Here is a 19392-nt window from a genome sequence, read left to right as displayed (position 1 = left end):
AAAAAAAGAGAGAGAGAAAAAAAGAAACAGTCAGATCTCTGTGGAGTTCAAGGCCAGTCTTATTTACATAATGAGTTCCAAACCTGGCTAGACCCTCATTCAAAAAAAACCAAAAAGGAGTGAAAACCATTGACTTTTCCCAGTATACCAAATCCTGAGTTTGGGAAGGTAATGGCAGAAGAGCAGGTGGAACACATCTGAAAGGTCATGTTGGGCTCTGCAGAAAAAGCAAGTGCTGACCATGTTTCTTGTTGTTTGTTTGAGACAGGGTCTCTTTATATAGCCTTGGCTGTCTTGGAACTCTCTATGTAGACCAGGCTAGCCTTGAACTCACAGAGATCTGCCGGCCTGAGTGTTGGGACTAGAGACATGAACTACTACACCTGGCTGACAATTTTTTTTTAAAGTTATTCATCTTTTTAAAAAATTCACATTTAGAGGTTGTAGATTTAGCTCAGTGGTAGAGTGCTTGCCTAGCAAGTGCAAGGCCCTGGGTTCGGTCCTCAGCTCTGGGGAAAAAAAAATTCACATTTAAAGTGCTAAGAAAGCAGGTGCTCAAATGCACCTGGGCTGTGGACGAGCTGGAAGACAGGAGCTGTGCGTTTCTTGTTCACGTCCCTGCTGCTCCCCCACAGCCCAGGGAGGAGATGAGTAACCAACTGGTGCTTTGTGATATTTTGTCTTCCTGAAGGCCGAGTGGTGGGCATCCTTCAAAAGAACTGGCGGGATTATGTGGTGACTTTTCCATCCAAAGAAGAGGTCCAGACTCAGGGCAAAAATGCTCAGAAGATCCTAGTCACGCCGTGGGATTACAGAATCCCCAAAATCCGCATCAGCACTCAGCAAGCAGAGGCCCTGCAGGTATCGACCACCGCCTTCCTGTCCCACCTCTGTCTTTGTTGGCTTTTGAGCAGCACCAGGAAGCATTGTTAATTCCTTTGCATAACAGGAAATAAATTATTGATGGAATCTGGCACTCTGAGATACTGTTTTTAAACATTCTAAATATATAAGAACCATCTATTAAGTAGTCCATGGTTAATAAATGAAGGCCAGAGAGAAGTTGTCCTAGAAAGAGCTGTGTAGGACAGGCTGACTGAACATACATTATCCAGCTGTCCAACCCGGAAACTTTCAATGCATAGAGTTCGCCAGCACTAACAAGCTTCCTTCCAGGGAAAGGCACAGAGATATGATCCATGCGTGCTGCAGGGGTGATACAGTACGGCTTCACAGATCAATTATCCGTATAGGCCTGGAGCACCAGAGAGAAGGCATAAACAAGAAAGGCAGAGAGCGGAGGCAGCGCCTGACTTAATCCAGCTGGCGTTTTGCAGTTTACAAATAAGACACTGCAGTACAATGTCTCCAACTCATGCCTGGTCATTGCACCTTTGCCTCTGCAAGCTTTCTGTGGACGCTCAGAGGCCAGTTAGGACTATTGCACTTTTCAGTTCCAGGGTGTCTGGAGTTACTGGGCAGTGGAGAGAGAGGTCCAGCTTACACTGAAATAGTCTGTCCTGCCAAGGAGGACCTTAAGACTGAAAAGAGATTAGAAAGTAATTCCCACACTAGAAATTGAGACTGTTGTTTTATTTATTTTTTAAGATTTATTTTATTTTTAAGTACGCGTGTGTAGGTGCCCACACAAGCCAGGAGTGGGTCTCCTGGCACTGCAGTTATAGGGCATGGTGAGCTGTCTGATGTACATCCTCTGGTAGAGGTGCTTGTAACCATTGAGCCTCTCCAGCTCCTAAGACTGTTTTGTTCTGTTTTTGTTTTGTTTTGTTTATTTAGTACATGAATGCTCTATCTACATGTTCACCTGCAGGCCAGAAGAGGGCATCAGATCACATTATAGATGGTTGTTAGCCACCATGTGGTTGCTGGGGATTGAACTCAGGACCTCTGGAAGAGCAGACAGTGCTCTTAACCTCTGAGCCATCTCTCCAGCCCCAAGACTGTTGTTTTAAAAGTTAATTAGGGCCAGGCTTGGTGGCCCACGCCTTTAATCCCAGCTCTCGAGAGGCAGAGGCAGGTGGATTACTGTAGAATTCAAGGCCAGCCTGTTCTACAAAGTGAGTCCAGGACAGCCAAGACTACACAGAGAGACCCTATTTCAAAAAACAAACAAACAAACAAACAAAAATAATAATAATAATAATAAATTAAAATAAATAAAATAAAAATAAATGTTAATTAGGACCCTACGTTATTGGGTTGTGCCTCTTGTGCTTCAAGTGTGAACTAAAATGTGTTACAATTGGCTTTCTTTAACAGACTAAAATTTCTGTCCCAGTTTTTTGAAGGAGAGAGGTAATGGCTCCTTTCAAAGCATCAACCAAGGCTTTGCATACCATCAGGCCGTCTGGAAGAGTGGGAAGAACAGCAACCAGAAGGCAGAATAAACTAGTGCAAGCCACTGTTTGCAAACTGGCGTGTCATTGGTGTTCCGTGTGGTTTATTGGGTTAGTTTGATGCTTCAGATTGGACCACTTAACTCCAACTTTGGTTCTCATTGCTTCTTTCCCTTTTGTATAGGACTTCAGGGTGGTTGTGCGCATTGACTCCTGGGAGACAACATCAGTGTATCCAAATGGACACTTTGTGCGCGTCTTAGGGAGAATCGGTGACCTGGAAGGGGAGATTGCAACCATCCTGGTAGAGAACAGTATTTCTGTGGTCCCCTTCTCGGAAGCCCAGGTCAGATTTCCCTGAGGTCTTTGGTTCAAAGACAAACATTTTTTTCTGCTTTTCGTTGCTGTGTCATAATAAAGAAAGAAAAGTCGTGTGTGGGGTGAGGAGGAGAGGGAGAGGGAGAGAGACTATGCATGCAATATGAAGGCCAAAGGTCAACATCTAGCCTCATCCTTGATCACTCTCTACCTTATTTTATTTCTGTTTATGTTTTTTTTTTTTGTGGGTTTTTTTTTTTTAAAGACAGGGTTTCTCTGTGTAGTCGTGGCTGTCCTGGAACTTACTCTGTAAAGGTTAGCCTCTAAGACCAAGCTAGCCTCGAACTCACAGTGATCCACCTGCCTCTGCTTCCCAAGTACTGGGATTAAAGGCGTGTGCCACTGCCTGGCATCTATCTATGTATGTGTATGTCTGTGTGTGCATAGCCACATGGGCAGCCAGGACAGGGTATTGGATCCTCTGGATCTGGCCCTTGTAAGCCAACATGGGTGCTGGGAATCAAACTTGGGTCTGCTGGGAAAGCAGCAAATGCCCTTAACTGCTGAGCTATCTCTCCAGCCCCTCCACCTCATATTTTGAGACAGGATCTCTCACAGAATGTGGAACTCACTAAATCAGTAAGGCTGGGGACCATCGAGCTCCCGAGAGCCTCCTGGCTCCATCTCCTCAGCCCTGGGAAGGCAGGTGTGCACTGGTACTCCCAGCTTTTTATGTGGGAACTAGGGATCCAAACTTGGGCCCTCATATTTGTGTAGCAAGCCATTTACTCACCGAACCCTCTTCCCATCCCTGAAAAAACCTTCATACTATGTAACGATCCGCTGTCTAACGCCACACACACACACAAAACAACAAAATCTCACCCCTCCCAATTCTGTACTTAGACGAAACTCCAAATATAGACTGAAAATCCAACAGCCTCACAGCTCTCAAAATGTTATATTTTCCAACTGTGCTAAAAATGACATGTTAGGGTCTTGTAGTCAATGTCTACCCAGCCCTAGGAAGCCACAGTCGTCCCCTCCCTCCTCTCCTTTTCTTTCTTTCTTTCTTTCTTTTTTTTTTTTTTTTTTTTTTTTTTTTTTTTTTGAGACAGGGTTTCTCTGTATAGCCTTGGCTGTCCCAGATTCGCTTTGTAGACCAGGCTGGCCTCAAACTCACAGTGATCTGCCTGCCTCTGCCTCCCAAGTGCAGGGATTAAAGGCATGTGCCACCACACCTGGCCCTTTTTTGTTTTTGTTTTTGTTTTTGTTTTCAAGACAGCGTTTCTCTGTGTCGCCTTGGCTGTCCCAGACTCTCTTTGAAGACCAGGCTGGCCTCGAACTCACAGTGATCCGCCTGCCTCTGCCTCCCAAGTGCTGGGATTAAAGGCATGTGCCACCACACCCGGCCCTTTTTTGTTTTTGTTTTTTCGAGACAGCGTTTCTCTGTGTCGCCTTGGCTGTCCCAGACTCGCTTTGAAGACCAGGGTGGCCTCAAACTCGCAGTGATCCACCTGCCTCTGCCTCCCAAGTGCTGGGATTAAAGGCGTGTGCCACCACTCTCCCTTTTCTTTTTCTCCTCTTCTTCCTTTTCCTACTCTTCCTCTTCCTTATTTTTTTTATATTGTTTTGAGACAAGGTCATGCTATGCAGCCATGGCTGGACTTGAACTCACAGAGATCCGCCTGCCTCTGCCTTCTGAGTGCTGGGATTAAGGCGTGCGCCACACTTGCCTGTATGTCCTCTTATAGACCCAGCAGGCCGCTGCATGCTCCAGAGATGGATGGGTCAAAAACTCAGGCTCGTTATGAAATGGTTTTTGTAACCGTTACAGAAAACAAAAGTCCAATGAACATAAAACACCAGTGATTGCGTCACTTTATGGTCTTTCATAATCTCAAATCTCCTTTATTATTCTCTTGTGGCCATATTCGTTCTGTGCACTTACATTATATTCTGCCTTTTTCACTTAAAATTGTTTCTGTGTATTGACACAGCCAACTTATTTTTAGTAGTTAAGACAAATTGCTGAAATTAATTTACCCTAGTTTGCTTAAACGTTCCTCAATTATTGGACATTGGTAGTGTTTAATTTTTCAGTATTAGGGGAAAGAAATGTTACTTGAAACCTTTTTTTTTTTTAAATCAATGTTGCCTTTTTTATTCTTTTTGATCATCCCCTTGGAATGTAGTCCTTAAAGTTAAATTATCAAGTCGAAGGGCATAAAAAATTTAAATAGGTTTGTTATGTATTGGCAGATAGTTTTCCAGAAAAATGTTGCCCCAGTATGAATTACCATCAAGAGCGTATGGGTGTTCCTATTTTCATTATAGCTTCTGACAGAACAGGAGCCACAATAAGAAAATATTTTAAACTATTTTACATTATTAAATTTAGAATATTTTACGTAATTAAATTTTTATGTTTAACATTAGTTTCTAAAAATTATTTGTTGGCTCGCTTGGCACCTACCTCTTAGTGAAAATGTTAGACTAAAATGAAGTAAGAATTAGGCTTCCCAGGACTACAGCCCTCTCTCCCCTGTAGCCTACTTACTGCAAATTGATAGCTTAGACAGGTAATCATAGAAGGAAAATGTCCCAGATTGGTCTTGTTTAAATTATCGTTAAGAAATAAACTTTTATTTGGGGGATCATGTAGATTGTTTTTCTCCCTGGGGCTTGACTTAAATTAAAAGCTCTCAACCCACAGCTCACAGTGGGAAAAGGACACATTGTGTGCATTGGTTTCACCTATTCATTCTTGCTCTGCCCTATGACTGATGAGGGTGCTGGAAGTCACGGGACAGCTCCTAGCAGACCATCAAGTTTTCAACACTGTCTTTTCTACTGACAGTGCTCCTAACCTCTCTGAACCATCTCTCCAGCCTGAAACTGGGTTTTTTGTTTAGTTTTTCAAGATAGGTTTCTCTGTGTTATCTTGGCTGTCCTGGACTTGCTATGTAGAGCAGGCTGGCCTCAAACTCACAGTGATCTGCCTGCCTCTGCCCCTGCCTCTGCCTCTGCCTCCCAAGTGCTGGGATTATAGACAAGAAAGTGGGTTTTTTAAGAACCTTGTGATACATGGATTTCTGACCATTTGCTCTATGGTGCAGATGTGTGAGATGCCCGTGAACACACCAGAAAACCCCTGGAAAGTGAGTCCCAGAGAAGAACAAGAGCGGAAGGACCTGAGGAACACCCACCTTGTTTTCAGCATCGACCCCAAAGGCTGTGAGGATGTGGATGACGCACTCTCAGTCAGAACCTTGACTAATGGCAACCTGGAGCTTGGGGTTCACATCGCTGACGTCACACACTTTGTGGCCCCCAACTCTTACATTGATGTGGAAGCTAGAACAAGGTAACCGAACTGGAAGCCAATTTGTACCTGTGCTGGTTTTGGGTGCTCTCGAGATCGCCTGTTTGTGCAGTTCTGAACATCTCTTCTGGGTTTTCCTAAAGTCCCCTCCTTCAGGAAAATAGTACCTTGATTGGTTTGTGTCCTTTCTTGACCTTTTACTCGTCATTTCCTCTAAAGTGAAAATGAGTCACTCTTCACATATAATGCAGTATTCTATATAGATGCTAGATCGTTAAGCCACCATTCTTCTCATACGACCAAGATTCATGTCACTTTTACTTTCTGCATCAGTGAGAATACTCAGCCGCAGCAGTGTGACTTGGCCAAGTGTGCACATGGGGACCATTTAATTAGGCATCAGCTCCGCTTTATGAAGAGCAGTAGCCCCAGGGGAGTCCAACCCTGGTCTTGCTGTTTACCTCCTGCAGCCACGCTGTCAGCAGCTCTGCTGGCTGCTGAAGGTCAGTCAGCCCACGTGTGTGTCTTTCCAGGGCCACCACTTACTACCTAGCAGATCGTCGCTATGACATGCTGCCCTCCATCCTCAGCGCAGACCTCTGCTCCCTCCTGGGAGGCGTGGACAGGTGAGTCCGGGTTTCACCTTCAGTGCTGTCCCCACTGTTTCACTGTCTCTCCCCTCAGCCCTCCGCTGTGCTCTCTCTCCCACTCTCTCCCACCCACTGCTTTCCTGCTTCCTCTCTCTGCTCCCCACTTGTGTCTTCCCTTCCATACATGGTTTCAGGGAGCTTTATTTTTCCAGCCTCCTCCTTTCTTTCTGTTCTCCTGATGTTAGCTCTCTGAAGGCAAGCACAGGCTGAGGAGAATGCTGTGCGCTCACCAGTGGGTGCTGCTCTTCAGAAGGCTCATGCGCTTAGGAAGTTTCCACTGATCAGTGAAAACATAGTTAAGTCTAATAGTCCAAAACTAATAAGCACCATAAGACAGAAGAAAGGGCCCCTCCTATTATTTTTCTCCTCGGGTATTGATTCCTTGAATATTTTTCTATGTTTAATACATAGAAATGTGGATGTGTTCTTTTTATTTTTTATAAAAGTACTAGAATATGGTAGATATAAATAACAGACTCCCATTCTAGAAGTGCTGGCCTTTCTGAGCAAACTGTTTCTGTTTCTAACAACAAATTATATATATATATATATATATAGAGAGAGAGAGAGAGAGAGAGAGAGATGCAGAAACAGAGCATATATATGTGTATGTTCCATTTCTATATATAATTTATACACATGCATGCTATTGAACACTTAAGTTTACTGCCCCCCCCCCCTTTAAGGCAAGGTAGCAGGTTTCAAACTCAATTGGAAGCAGAGGATCACCTTGAACTTCTGACCTTCCTGCCTCCACCTGTGCACCAGTGTGCCTGGTTAATGCAGTGCTGGGGACTCAGCCCAGAGCTCCATGCAAGCTAAGCAAAGCAACCCTAGCAACTGAGCTACATCCATAACCCCTCAATTTCTTTTTTAAAAAAATATTTATTTTACTTTATATGTGTCTTGAGTGTTTTGTCTGCATATATGTATGTGCACCGTATATGTGTATAGTACTTGCAGAGACCAGAGGAGGGTATCAGATCTCCTGGAACTGAAGTTACAGACAGTGTGAGCCACCATGCTGGATCTGGGGATTGAACCTGGGTCCTCTGGAAGAGCAGCCAGTGCTCTTAATGCTGATAAATGAGACATCTCACCAGCACTGGTTCTCTCTCTCTCCCCCTCTTTTTAAAAAGCACTTACCATATTGTCCAGCATATAAGTACTTACCATAATGTCCAGCATTTTTTTGTGTTTTTTTTTGAGACAAGCTTTCTCTGAGTATCCTTGGCTGCCCTTGGACTCACCCTGTAGCCTCGAACTCACAGTGATCCGCCTGCCTCTGCCTCCCGAGTGCTGGGGTTAAAGGCAGGGGTCGTGTTATATGCTAGGTACTTACCTACAGCTTGCTTCACATGTCTGGTGCATATAGTGGGGGTGCCACTCTGTGCAGGGAGTATGAAACAGGGAGGAGCAAGCAGCACACATCTTCCTGTATACCCCAGGAGGAAAACATGAGGGTGGATTGGCTCTCCACCAGGACCCGCCCATTTGACTCACAGTGCTGTGTGTCTTTGGGTTGAGTATAGAGCGTGCCTTAAAGGGGCAGTGTAGGCTGGCACTGGCTGTCTGCCCGCATTTAATAAAGTGCCTGGCTGTCTGTGCCCTGCCTGCAAATAAACACATGCCAGAGTCTGCTGCACAAAGTGTGCATTAGAAGAGGGGTAGTCTTATACAGCAAGTATATTCCAAACTATATTTTAACTGGAAAACTTGGTGTCGTCTTATATGCCTAGTTGTCTTATACACCAGAAAATATGTAAATATCTCTGAGGAGAAATTCCCAGCCACAGAGCTTATGTCAAGGTGCGTGCATTTGTGTTTAGCCCATACAATCAGATTGCTCTCCACAGAGATTACAGCCATCTTTTTCAACATCAGTAGACACAAGAGTTTGCTTCCCCACAGCTGGGCCTATCCACTATGCTGTAGCCTTTCTTTTTTTTTAAGATTTGTTTATTGATTATTATATATACAGTGCTCTGCCTGCGTGTACACCTGCAGGCCAGAGGAGAGCATCAGATCACATTATACGTGGTTGTGAACCATGATGTGGTTGCTGGGAATTGAGCTCAGGACCTCTGGAAGAGCAACCAGTGCTCTTAACCTCTGAGCCATCTCTCCAGACCCTGCTATAGCTTTTCATCTAAGTCAGTTTGCTAGACAAGTAGTATCTTAATTTTAATTTACATTTTTGTACTATGTGTAAAGTTAAACATTTTTTTTAAAGATTTATTTATATCTATACAGTGCTCTGCCTACACCTGCCTGCCAAAAGAGGACGTCAGATCACATTCTAGATGACTGTGAGCCACCATGTGGTTGCTGGGAATTGAACTCAGGACCTCTAGAAGAGCAGCCAGTGCTCTTAACCTCTGAACCATCTCTCCAGCCCAATTTTTTGTTAAAGGATACTTAGATATTCTTTCCTGTGAACTACTTCATATTCCTTACTATTTTCACTTGGGTTTGTGATTTATTACTGATTTGCAAAAACTCTTTATATACTAGGAAATTAGCCCCTTTAAATATCATGGTGGCGCACGCCTTTAATCCTAGCACTTGGGAGGCAAAGGCAGGCGGATTGCTGTGAGTTCGAGGCCAGCCTGGTCTAAAAAGTGAGTTCAGGACATGCAAGGCTATACAGAGAAACCCTGTCTCAAAAAAGAAAACAAACAAACAAAAAGTATGAGTTGGGGGCTCACAACCATCTATTATGAGGTCTGGTGCCCTCTTCTGGTGTGCAGTTGTACATGCAGATACAACATTGCATACATAATAAATAAATCTTTTTTTAAATGTATGAATTGTAAATATATAGGCTTTTTTAATAAAATGTTTTGGTGGCAGAATGGCTCTTTGCTAAATGAGCTTTTTGCTAATTAACCTATCAGCAAGATTGATACTGAGCTGGCTGTCATCTTGTAGGATTTAAAGGCTTTGCTCTAGTTTCCTGAGCACTAAACAGATTTGACTCAATCAGTGCCAAGCTATTCTAATCAAAATGGCGAACTATTAGGTTTTTTCATATTGTGTATGAACTTATTTCAGAGTTGCTCAAAGTTTGACAGAACCTAGTCAGACTCTATCATGTAGGCCTAACTGGCCTGGAGCTTACTGTGTAGACAGGCTGGCCTCACACTCACAAACATCTGCATGTCTTTGCCTCCCAAGTGCTGGCGTTAATGGCATGTGCCACCATAACTGACCTGACTTTGTCTTAGTGTCAAAATATGCGTGTGTGAGCATTTGTGTGCATACATACGTGCACACTACAGAGAGAGAGGATTGTGTGTGGTGGAGTGAGTAAAGAAACTGTACCAGCGCACGCCTGTAATCCCAGCACTCGGGAGGCAGAGGCAGGCGGATCCACTGTGAGTTCGAGGCCAGCCTGGTCTACAAAGTGAGTCCAGGACAGCCAAGGCTACACAGAGAACCCCTGTCTCGAAAAACTTAAAAAAAGAAAGAAAGAAAGAAAGAAAGAAATTGTACCAAAAGTCTGTAGCAAGGTCATTTCTCTCAAATTCAATTCAATTCAGTCTGCTTGCTTCTAATATGGAATGTAGTGAGGCTGGAGAGACAGCTCAGCAGTTAAGAGCATTGGCCACTCTTCCGGACAACTTGGACAACCCCCCACATGACAGCTCACAACTGCTTGTGATTTCAGTTCCAGGAGATCTGACACCCTCTTCTGACTTCCTTGAGCAGCAGGCACACACCTGGTATTCAGACATGTATGCAGGCAAAACACCCATAGACAAAGAATAATAAAAAATAATAATAAAGAATGGAAATAACAAAAAAGAACGGAAGCCCTACAAGGTGGCTGAGTGGGTAAAGACACCTGCTGCTATGACTGAGTTTGATCTTCAGGACCAATAGGGAGGAAGGAGAGAAGTGGCTCTTACAAGTTGTCCCCTGACCGCCACATATGTCATAGTACTCACATGTGCAGGTATTACAGAGAACAAATAAAATATGTAACTTTTTAAAGAAAATAGAATGGAATAATGATGCCGTTGATGTCCCTGGTTTTATAGGTATGCCGTGAGTGTCATGTGGGAACTAGACAAAACCTCCTGTGAGATTCAGAAGGTGTGGTATGGCCGAACCATTATCCGATCAGCTTACAAACTCTTCTATGAGGTGGCCCAGGAGCTGCTGGAGGGGAAGTTGAGTGTTGTGGATGACATTCCAGAACTCAAAGCCTTGGAGGAGCAGAGCCGACAGGCCAAACTGGAAGAGTTAGTGTGGGCAATTGGAAAGTTAACAGACATAGCTCGCCACATCCGAGCAAAAAGAGACCGCTGTGGTGCCCTAGAGCTGGAAGGCGTAGAGGTTCGAGTCCAACTGGATGACAAAAAGAACATTCATGACCTCATCCCCAAGCAACCCCTGGAGGTCCACGAGACGGTGGCCGAGTGCATGATCCTGGCCAACCACTGGGTGGCCAAGAAGATCTGGGAGAGTTTCCCCCACCAGGCTTTGCTGCGCCAACACCCTCCTCCACACCAGGAGTTTTTCTCAGAGCTTCGGGAATGTGCTAAAGCAAAAGGCTTCTTCATAGACACACGGTAAGCCTCTTCTAAGTGGGCAGAGGGATGGCAACAATTGCTGTGCTTTTATTTATCTTGTGGCCATTCTTAAAATGTGGTGTGTAACCAGGCATGTTGGTGCATTGGAGCCTGAGGCAGCTGGACCAGCCGAGGTCAGCCTGGGCTACTTAAAGAGGATTTTAAAATGCTGTTGCCAAGCACAAGGTCCTAATTAAAATACCTTTTATGAGGTTACCAAATGGGTTTTTAGCTCTTATCTTCAAGCAACAGAGTCCGGGTCATCAGTTGAGTCACTTGCATGCAGGTCACACAGACCAAGAGCTTTCAAACATCCTTTTGGTTGCTCCTTAAAATGCTGAGGTGGTGACCCTATCATTCATCATTTACTGATGAACTTTAGTCTAACGGGATTAAGTAACTTACTCATAATCTACCTGTTGGGCTAGGCAGGGTCAGGATTTTCATCCAAGGCCACTATGCTTAGAAGTGCCTCTCAGTGGCCATTTCCCAGGGTCACCTCTGTCTTCCACCTTCTCTCTTAGCCAGCTGCTGAGAATTATGTTACATTCCTAGATTTATTTTTAATATACAAATATATTCCTAAATGTGTAAAATTTTATTTTCAGAGTAAGTAAATTCCTCTCTTGCTCTTTGGAAAAAAAAAAAAAAAAAAAAAAAAAAAAAAGCAGGGGGCTAGAGAGATGGCTTAGAGGTTAAGAGCACTGCCTGCTCTTCCAAAGTTCCTGAGTTCAATTCCCAGCAACCACATGGTGGCTCACAACCATCTATAGTAAAATCTGGTGCCCTCTTCTGGAGTGCAGGCATATATGAAGGTGAAACACTGTATACTTAAATAAATAAATCTTTAAAGAAAAAAAAATACAAAAAACAAAGCAGGTCCGTGGTGGCATACACCTTTAATTCTAGCACTCAAGAGGCAGAGACAGGCCTCTGTGAGTTTGAGTCCAGCCTGGTCTACAGAGTGAGTTTCTGCCTCTTTGAGTTTGAAGCTAGCCTGGTCTACAGAGTGAGTTTCAGGACAGCCAGGGCTACACAGAGAAACCTGTTTCCAAAAAAACAAAACAAAACGGACAAAAAGTAACGTAGGTTCACTTGTGCCTGTCAAGCTTAGATCTGCTTTTCTTTGAGATTGGTTTCACCATGTTTCCTCTGTAGTAGGAGTGTGCTGCCATGCCAGTTGCTTTGTGTTTGTTTGTTTGTTTGTTTGTTTGTTTGTTTTAACTCTCTGGTTAAATGATTTTTGATAAATAAAAAAACAAAAAGGCCACTCTTTGGGCTGTATATGACGCTTAAAGTTGAGTGTATTAAGTGTGTACCTCTCCAGGCAGTGGTGGTGCACAACTTTAATCTCAGCACTCAGGACACAGAAGCTGGCAGATCTCTAAGTTTGAGGCCAGCCTGGTCTACAGAATGAGTTCTAGCACACCAGGGCGACAGAGAGAAATCCTTTCTCAAAAACCGAAATAAATAAATATATACATAAATACATAAATTCTGACAAGCTTTGTTTGAACTTTAAAAGCAAACTATATTTGTTTGAAAAGAAAATTGTAGCTTAAATTAGTTTAACTGCTGTCATGAAAATATTTAAACCAAGGAGTAGAAAGTGTTACTTGTAAATCGCCTTTGGAGACCCATCCAGGCTTCTCTCTTTCTTGTTAGGTCCAATAAAACCCTGGCTGACTCTCTGGACAGTGCTAATGACCCCAGCGACCCTATGGTAAACAAGCTGCTGCGCTCCATGGCTACCCAGGCCATGTCCAATGCGCTCTACTTCTCCACCGGATCCTGTGCGGAGGAAGAGTTCCATCATTATGGTGACTGGCAGCCTTGTGTTTCATATGCTTAACCTTGAGCGCGTCTTTTCCAAAGTGCTCTGGTCTGCTCTTTTTCTGACTTTCTGGTTTCCTTTTAAAGGTCTTGCGTTAGATAAATATACCCACTTTACTTCTCCAATAAGAAGATACTCAGATGTTGTAGTACACCGGCTACTAATGGCAGCCATTTCAAAAGACAAGAAAAAGGAAATGAAAGAAAATGTGTTCAGCAACAAAGATCTTGAGGAATTATGCAGACATATCAACAACAGAAACCGAGTAAGAAAGAATTTTAACTCTTATCCATTATCTCATAAGAGAGTATGAGCTTTGCTGCGTCAAAGGGTGGAGTACCGTGTATTTTTGCAAACCCCATAATTTTTGTAACCAGTGCTCTTGATACATTTACAAGTCTTCTGAGATAACATGAATTTGGGGGATTTTGTTGGTGGTGGTGGTGGTGGTAGTGTTTGGTGTTTGTCTTTGAGACAGGGTCTCACTCTGTAGACCAGTGCTATGTACCACCATGCCTGGAAGTTTGTTTTCCTTTCTGTTTTTAGATGAGGTCTCACCATTTTTCCCAGGCTAGGTTTCCACTCAGGGACTCAAGTGACCCTCCAGCTCAGCCTCTCTATGCACTGTGCCAGGCTTAGCATTAAAGGCTCGACAGTGGATTAGAGATCTTTCCCAAAAGGCTTAAGCAGCTGGGTATGGTATAACCCCAACATTCAGGAGGCTGAGGCAGACAGGGTTAACGTGTGAAGCTGGCCTGGTCTATATTAGCAAGACTTTGTATATATAAGTAGAAGCTAGGAATGGTAGCAGATGCCTTTAGTTTACTACTTGGGAGGCAGAAACAGGCAGATCTCTGTGTTTGAGGACAACACGGGCTACATAGTAGTGAGACTCTGTCTCAAAAAAAAAAAGTAGCATTGTCTAGAATTTAATAGTGGGTATCTCTCTGCAATAAGATAATAGGTAGCAATTTTCTTAAGTTGTGTGTGTGTGTGTGTGTGTGTGTGTATTTTTTCAAGTGAAAGTCAAATTTGTAAGGGCTGGTAATTTCCTACCATCTTCACCCCAAGGATGGCAGTCCAGCTGTCAGGTTTGGCAATAAATGCCTTTAACCACTGAAACATCTTATCAGTCTTAAAGTGTGTGTGTGTGTGAGTGTAAGAGAGACACAGAGACAGAGACAGAGCAAGTATTCATGTGTAATGGCACATGTGGCTATCAAAGGATAACTTTTTTTAAAGGATTTATTTATTTATTTATTATAACTACATGCTAGTAGAAGTTACCAGATCTCATTATAGATGGTTGTGAGCCACCTTGTGGTTGCTGGGAATTGAACTCAGGACCTATAGAAGAGCAACCAGTGCTCTTAACCTCTGAGCCATCTCTCCAGTCACCAAAGGATAACTTTCAAGAGTCATTTCTTGCCTCCCACCTTGTTTTTGAGGCAGGATCTTGTTTCCGTTGCTGCACTGCGGACACCAGGATAGCTGGCTAATACGGCAGTGAGCTTCTGGCCAGTTCTCCGTCTCTGCCTTCCCTGTTGTGGTAGCAGGGCTGGGATTACAGATGTGCTCCACCGTGTCCAGCTTTTACACAGGGTCTGGGACTCGCTTGAGTGATAAGGTTTGCTTTTGTCCACTAAGCCCTTCCTTCGCATCTTGCCTGCTGCTTGATCTTTTGTTTTGTTTTTGTTTTTGAGGCAGGGTTGCTCTGTTTCTTTTTCTTTAGTTTAGTTGAGTACAAGGGCTTACTCGAATGACTCTGTACTAATGCTGATCCTCCTCCTGTCTCAGCCTCCCAAGTGCTGGCATTACAGGCATGTGCCACCACACTGTTGAATCCTGCCCTCTTAAAAGTTGCCTCTGTGGGACTGAGTTTTGGGTTTCTTCCTGGACAGCAGGGAACTGTGTTGTCATGCTTGGGGTTGGGCTTCTTACAGGCGGCACAGCGTTCTCAGAAGCAGTCCACCGAGCTCTTCCAGTGCATGTACTTTAAAGACAGAGACCCGGAAATGGAGGAGCGCTGCATAGCTGATGGAGTTATTTATTCAATTAGAACAAATGGTGTACTTGTATTTATACCAAGGTAAGTTACTTCCCAGGCAGTGGTTAAGAAGGAATCATAGTTAAACTATTCCAGTGTTGAACACAAATAGTACATTATATATAACTTACTGAAATATTTATTTAAGCTGGGGATGCATAGCTCAATGGTGGAGTGCTTGCCAAACACATCTGGAGTCCTACGTTTGGTCCCCCGCATCACATAAAACCAGGTGTGGTGACATATGCCTGTAAACCAACACATTCAGAAGTTCAAGGTCATCCTTAGCTATGTAATGAATTTGATGCCAGATTATGCTATATAAGACCTTATCTCAAAAAAAAAAAAAAAAAAAAAAAAAAAAAGAATATAAGCTTGCCATGGTGGCATGTTTTTGGTTTTGGTTTTGGTTTTTCGAGATAGGGTTTCTCTGTGTAGCCTTGGCTGTCCTGGACTCACTTTGTAGACCAGGCTGACCTCGAACTCACAGTGATCTGCCTGCCTCTGCCTCCTGAGCTATTGTGGCATGTTATTGGGTTTGGTTGGTTGGTTTGGTTTTTTTTTTTTTTTTTTTTTTTTTTTTTGGTGATTTGGTTTTATTTTGTTTTTTTTAGTTTTGGTTTTTATTTTTTTGTTTTTTGTTTTTTCAAGACAGGGTTTCTCCTGGCTGTCCTGGACTTGTTTTATAGACCAGGTTGGCCTCAAACTCACAGCGATCTGCCTGCCTCTGCCTCCTGACTGCTGGGCGTGCAACACCATGCCTGGCTTGTTTTTGGTTTTTAGAGACAGGGTTTCTGTATGTAACAGCCTTGGCTGTCCTGGACTCACTTTGTAGACCAGGCTGGCCTTGAATTCAGTGATCTGCCTGCCTCTGCCTCCCAATTGCTGGGATTAAAGGTATGCGCCACCACGCCCAGCCCTCATATTTTTAAAATCTATTTTATTTGGGTTCTTATACCTCTCCCTCCCTTCCAATACCCCAACAAGTAGGAGAAATACAAGGTTAGAGGGCAAAGGGGGGTATTGGTCTCTTTGAACTACTTCCTGTTTATTAGGTACTTTGAGGCAAGTCCAGATATTATCAATTTCTTGTCAAATAGCAACAAAAGCAACCAGGAGCAGCAACTGCCTTCTGCATAGTGCCCTGGTCCCTGGCATTTGAGTTCCCAGAATTAAACTAGCTGCAGCTGGCACAAATCACACCCCTACCAGAGCCCAAGACACATTACAGTCAGCTGCTGTGGACAATCTGAAGCAGCCCCATATCCCACACCTAGGATTAAAACAAACATATTCACATAACAGAACTGGGTTTTTAAGAAACCAGAACTCTCACTACAGTGGCACATGACTTTTAATCCCAGCGCTCTAGAGTTAGACACAAGCAGATCTCTGAGTTTGAGGTCTTGAAAGCAAGCTCTAGGCCAGCCAGGGCTACATAGTGAGACCTTCTCAAGCAAACTATATATTCACATATACAATGCTACATGTATACACTATAAAATTACGGTATGTACACGGTGTAATATACAGTCAGGAGATAAAGGGAGCAATGAGAGTGCTTGTAGATGCACATTCACATCAGCCTTAGGGTTTTTCTTAGCTAGCAAAGTATTACTTCTCATCTGCTTTTGTAAAATGTTTTTGGAGGTAAACCACAGGAAAAGTGACTAAGCACACTAAGATCTGGATACTAAGAATGCATTTTCTCTGTTTTACCCTGTGGATGATTCAGGTTTGGGATTAAAGGTGCTGCTTATCTAAAGAATAAAGACGGTTTAGTGATCTCATTTGGCCCACAAAACAGCTCTGAATGGAAGCCAGGGTCCCTGCAGCGATCTCAAAACAAGATCACCTCTTCCACAGCTGGGGGGCAGTCTGTGACATTCCATCTGTTTGACCATGTAACAGTAAGTCTGTACATTCAGTGTTGTCTTCAATGTGCAGGCAACAGGACATGGTGTAGTAACATGTATTTCTCTGTCCTAGGTAAGAATTTCTGTTCAGGCCTTGCGTTGCCACTCTGACACAATCAGGCTTGAAATAATAAGCAACAAACCATATCTGACACCAAACACAGAACTGTGTCATCAGAGTCCTCTCTTGCTGAGAAGTGAGTTAGTGAAAGAAGTGACCCGATCCGTGGAAGAAGCTCAGCTTGCCCAAGAAGCCCAAGGCCAGGGGCTTCAGGAGGAGTATCAAGAATACTGCCAGACTAAGGGAAGAAGCCTATACACGCTTCTGGAGGAGATAAGGGACCTTGCTCTTCTGGACGTTTCAGACAGTTATGCAATGTGAAATACTTCATTAAAGAGCTTTCTCTTCGGTGTTGTACTTTTTAACTTTACTGTCACTTGATAATCAAGCTGAAGGAAATTAAGTGGGTATTCTACATATGCCTGCAATATTCTATCTCATTGAAGTAGAACTAACTCCCTTTACAAACTGGCCTGCCCCTCTCTCTCTCTCTCTCTCTCTCTCTCTCTCTCTCTCTTCTCTCTCTCTCTTCTCTCTCTCTCTCACTATTTTCTTTTTCTTTTGCTTTCACACCAATCCACCTGCCTCTGCCTCCTGAGTGCTAGGATTAAGGGCCACCACACTTGGCTTTGTTTTTATTTTATTTTATTTTTTAAAGATTTATTTTATTATTATGTATACAGTGTTGTCTGCTTGTTTACCTGCAGGCCAGAAGAGGGCACCAGGTTACATTATCGGTGGTTGTGAGCCACCATATGGTTGCTGGGAATTGAACTCAGGACCTTTGGAAGAGCAGGTGGTGCTCTTAACCACTGAGCCATCTCTCCAGCCCCGTTTTTATTTTTTCAAGCTAGAGTCTTACTATGTAGCCTTGGCTAGCCTAGACCACACTCATGGGGCATGTGGACCGTGCCACCAGAGGAACTGGCATAGAACTGGCAGGTGGAGCATGTTCAAACCCTGGAAATCTCAATCTTGAGATCTAAAATCTCATCCTGAGAGATGGCAGGAGAGAGATGACAGCTCTCTCCCTGTTCCTGTGCCTGCCTCTGAGAACATAGCATGGCAACCGGAAGTTGGAAGTCAGTCACAGGAAGTCAGCCGCAGAGCTGGTGCCTAGATGCAAATAAGAGAGCATCACCAGCATCTTAGCCTCAGCCAATAGAACGCATTCACTCCCAAAACTACTCCCAACTCCCCAAAGTTCATAGAGTACTTGATTACCATAGGACAATGGAAGCAGCTTCACTAACGAACAAGCTATTTCACCGAGGATCATCAGAGACTAGCTGGGTTTGGGTTTGGTTTGATTGTTTTTTAACTGAGCTGTAACACTTGGGAATTCTTCATTGGACCTTCGGACTCATCCGCCTGGTCAGGCCGCCACCTCCGCCATAGCAGTTGCTGCAACCTCAAAGCCTGAAGTGCGGTGCTGTTGCCAAAGCTTGCTACTTGTTGGGAACACCATTTTGATACAATTGCCCAGCCTGCCTCAGCACTGGAGAGGGAGCTCTCTCTGCTGCCTGGCCCTGGTGCTACCTACCCAGCTAAGAGAAGAGAGCTACAGCACTTAGATGCACAGAGGAGTTCCCCGCCCTCCCCCCAGCTCTCCTGCCTTTCTCCACTGGACCAGAAGTCTGTAGTATAATCCCTAGCCTTTCCATATTCCTCCTCCTTCACAGCCCGTTTACCCTGAGGGACAGAGCAGAACCCACAACACACTATGTAGACTAAGCTATTCATTGAGGGCCGCCTGCCTCTGCCTCCCAAGTGCTGGGATTAAAGGCGTGTGCCACCATACCTGGTTTACTTTTGTAGTTTTTACACACACATTTGGGTCCATAGGCCATCTGACATCAGGTAACTTTTTAGCCATTTTAGGTTAAGACAGTCCTGTCCACCTGTCTTCTTCAACTCTATTTATTGGTGTTTCAAGGTAGGGTTTCTCTGTGTAGCCTTGGCTGTCCTGGATTCCCTTTGTAGATCAAGCAGGCCTCAACTCACAGCAGTCCACCTGCCTCTGCCTCCCAAGTGCTGGGATTAAAGGCGTGTGCCACCACTGCCTGGCAAAACTCTTATATTTGAGTCGCGGTTTCCCTGTTCTGGCACCAGGAGACAGGGCATAGGGAAGGCTGTTGGACTGCACCCTCAGGCTCCCTTCCCACCTTGGGTTCTCTTTTACGCACCTCCTCTAGCACACTCTCAACCTAGAAACATTCTCTGAACTTGCCTACCATCTTAATGGGGATGCAGTATCAACCTTTTATGCCATCATTTAAGTGACTCTTCAAAATATAGGCAAGCCAG

The 19392-nt window shown here is 44.0% G+C and overlaps 1 protein-coding gene across 2 annotated transcripts in view; it reads left to right on the top strand.

The window, feature by feature from the left end:
- Positions 1-17448, top strand: part of Dis3l (DIS3 like exosome 3'-5' exoribonuclease) — a 36989-nt gene extending 19541 nt beyond the window's left edge. Inside the window, exons 8-17 of one of the 2 annotated variants that reach the window (XM_051156646.1) lie at positions 692-861; positions 2542-2703; positions 5795-6042; positions 6534-6626; positions 10694-11227; positions 12893-13047; positions 13148-13326; positions 15005-15150; positions 16844-17018; positions 17098-17445. In XM_051156646.1, the coding sequence (XP_051012603.1) occupies positions 692-861; positions 2542-2703; positions 5795-6042; positions 6534-6626; positions 10694-11227; positions 12893-13047; positions 13148-13326; positions 15005-15150; positions 16844-17018; positions 17098-17406 (2171 nt within the window). In that variant the 3' untranslated portion in view covers positions 17407-17445. Of the gene's footprint in view, positions 1-691; positions 862-2541; positions 2704-5794; positions 6043-6533; positions 6627-10693; positions 11228-12892; positions 13048-13147; positions 13327-15004; positions 15151-16843; positions 17019-17097 lie in introns of both variants that reach the window. The other variant, XM_051156647.1, reaches the window with a different exon arrangement.
- Positions 17449-19392: the final 1944 nt, after the last annotated feature.

This window comes from Acomys russatus, chromosome 14 (genome assembly GCF_903995435.1).
Source record: "Acomys russatus chromosome 14, mAcoRus1.1, whole genome shotgun sequence".
In the NCBI taxonomy this organism is placed as follows: domain Eukaryota; kingdom Metazoa; phylum Chordata; class Mammalia; order Rodentia; family Muridae; genus Acomys; species Acomys russatus.
Note: the sequence above shows the minus strand (reverse complement) of the source record. Positions and strands in the feature narration are given on the sequence as shown.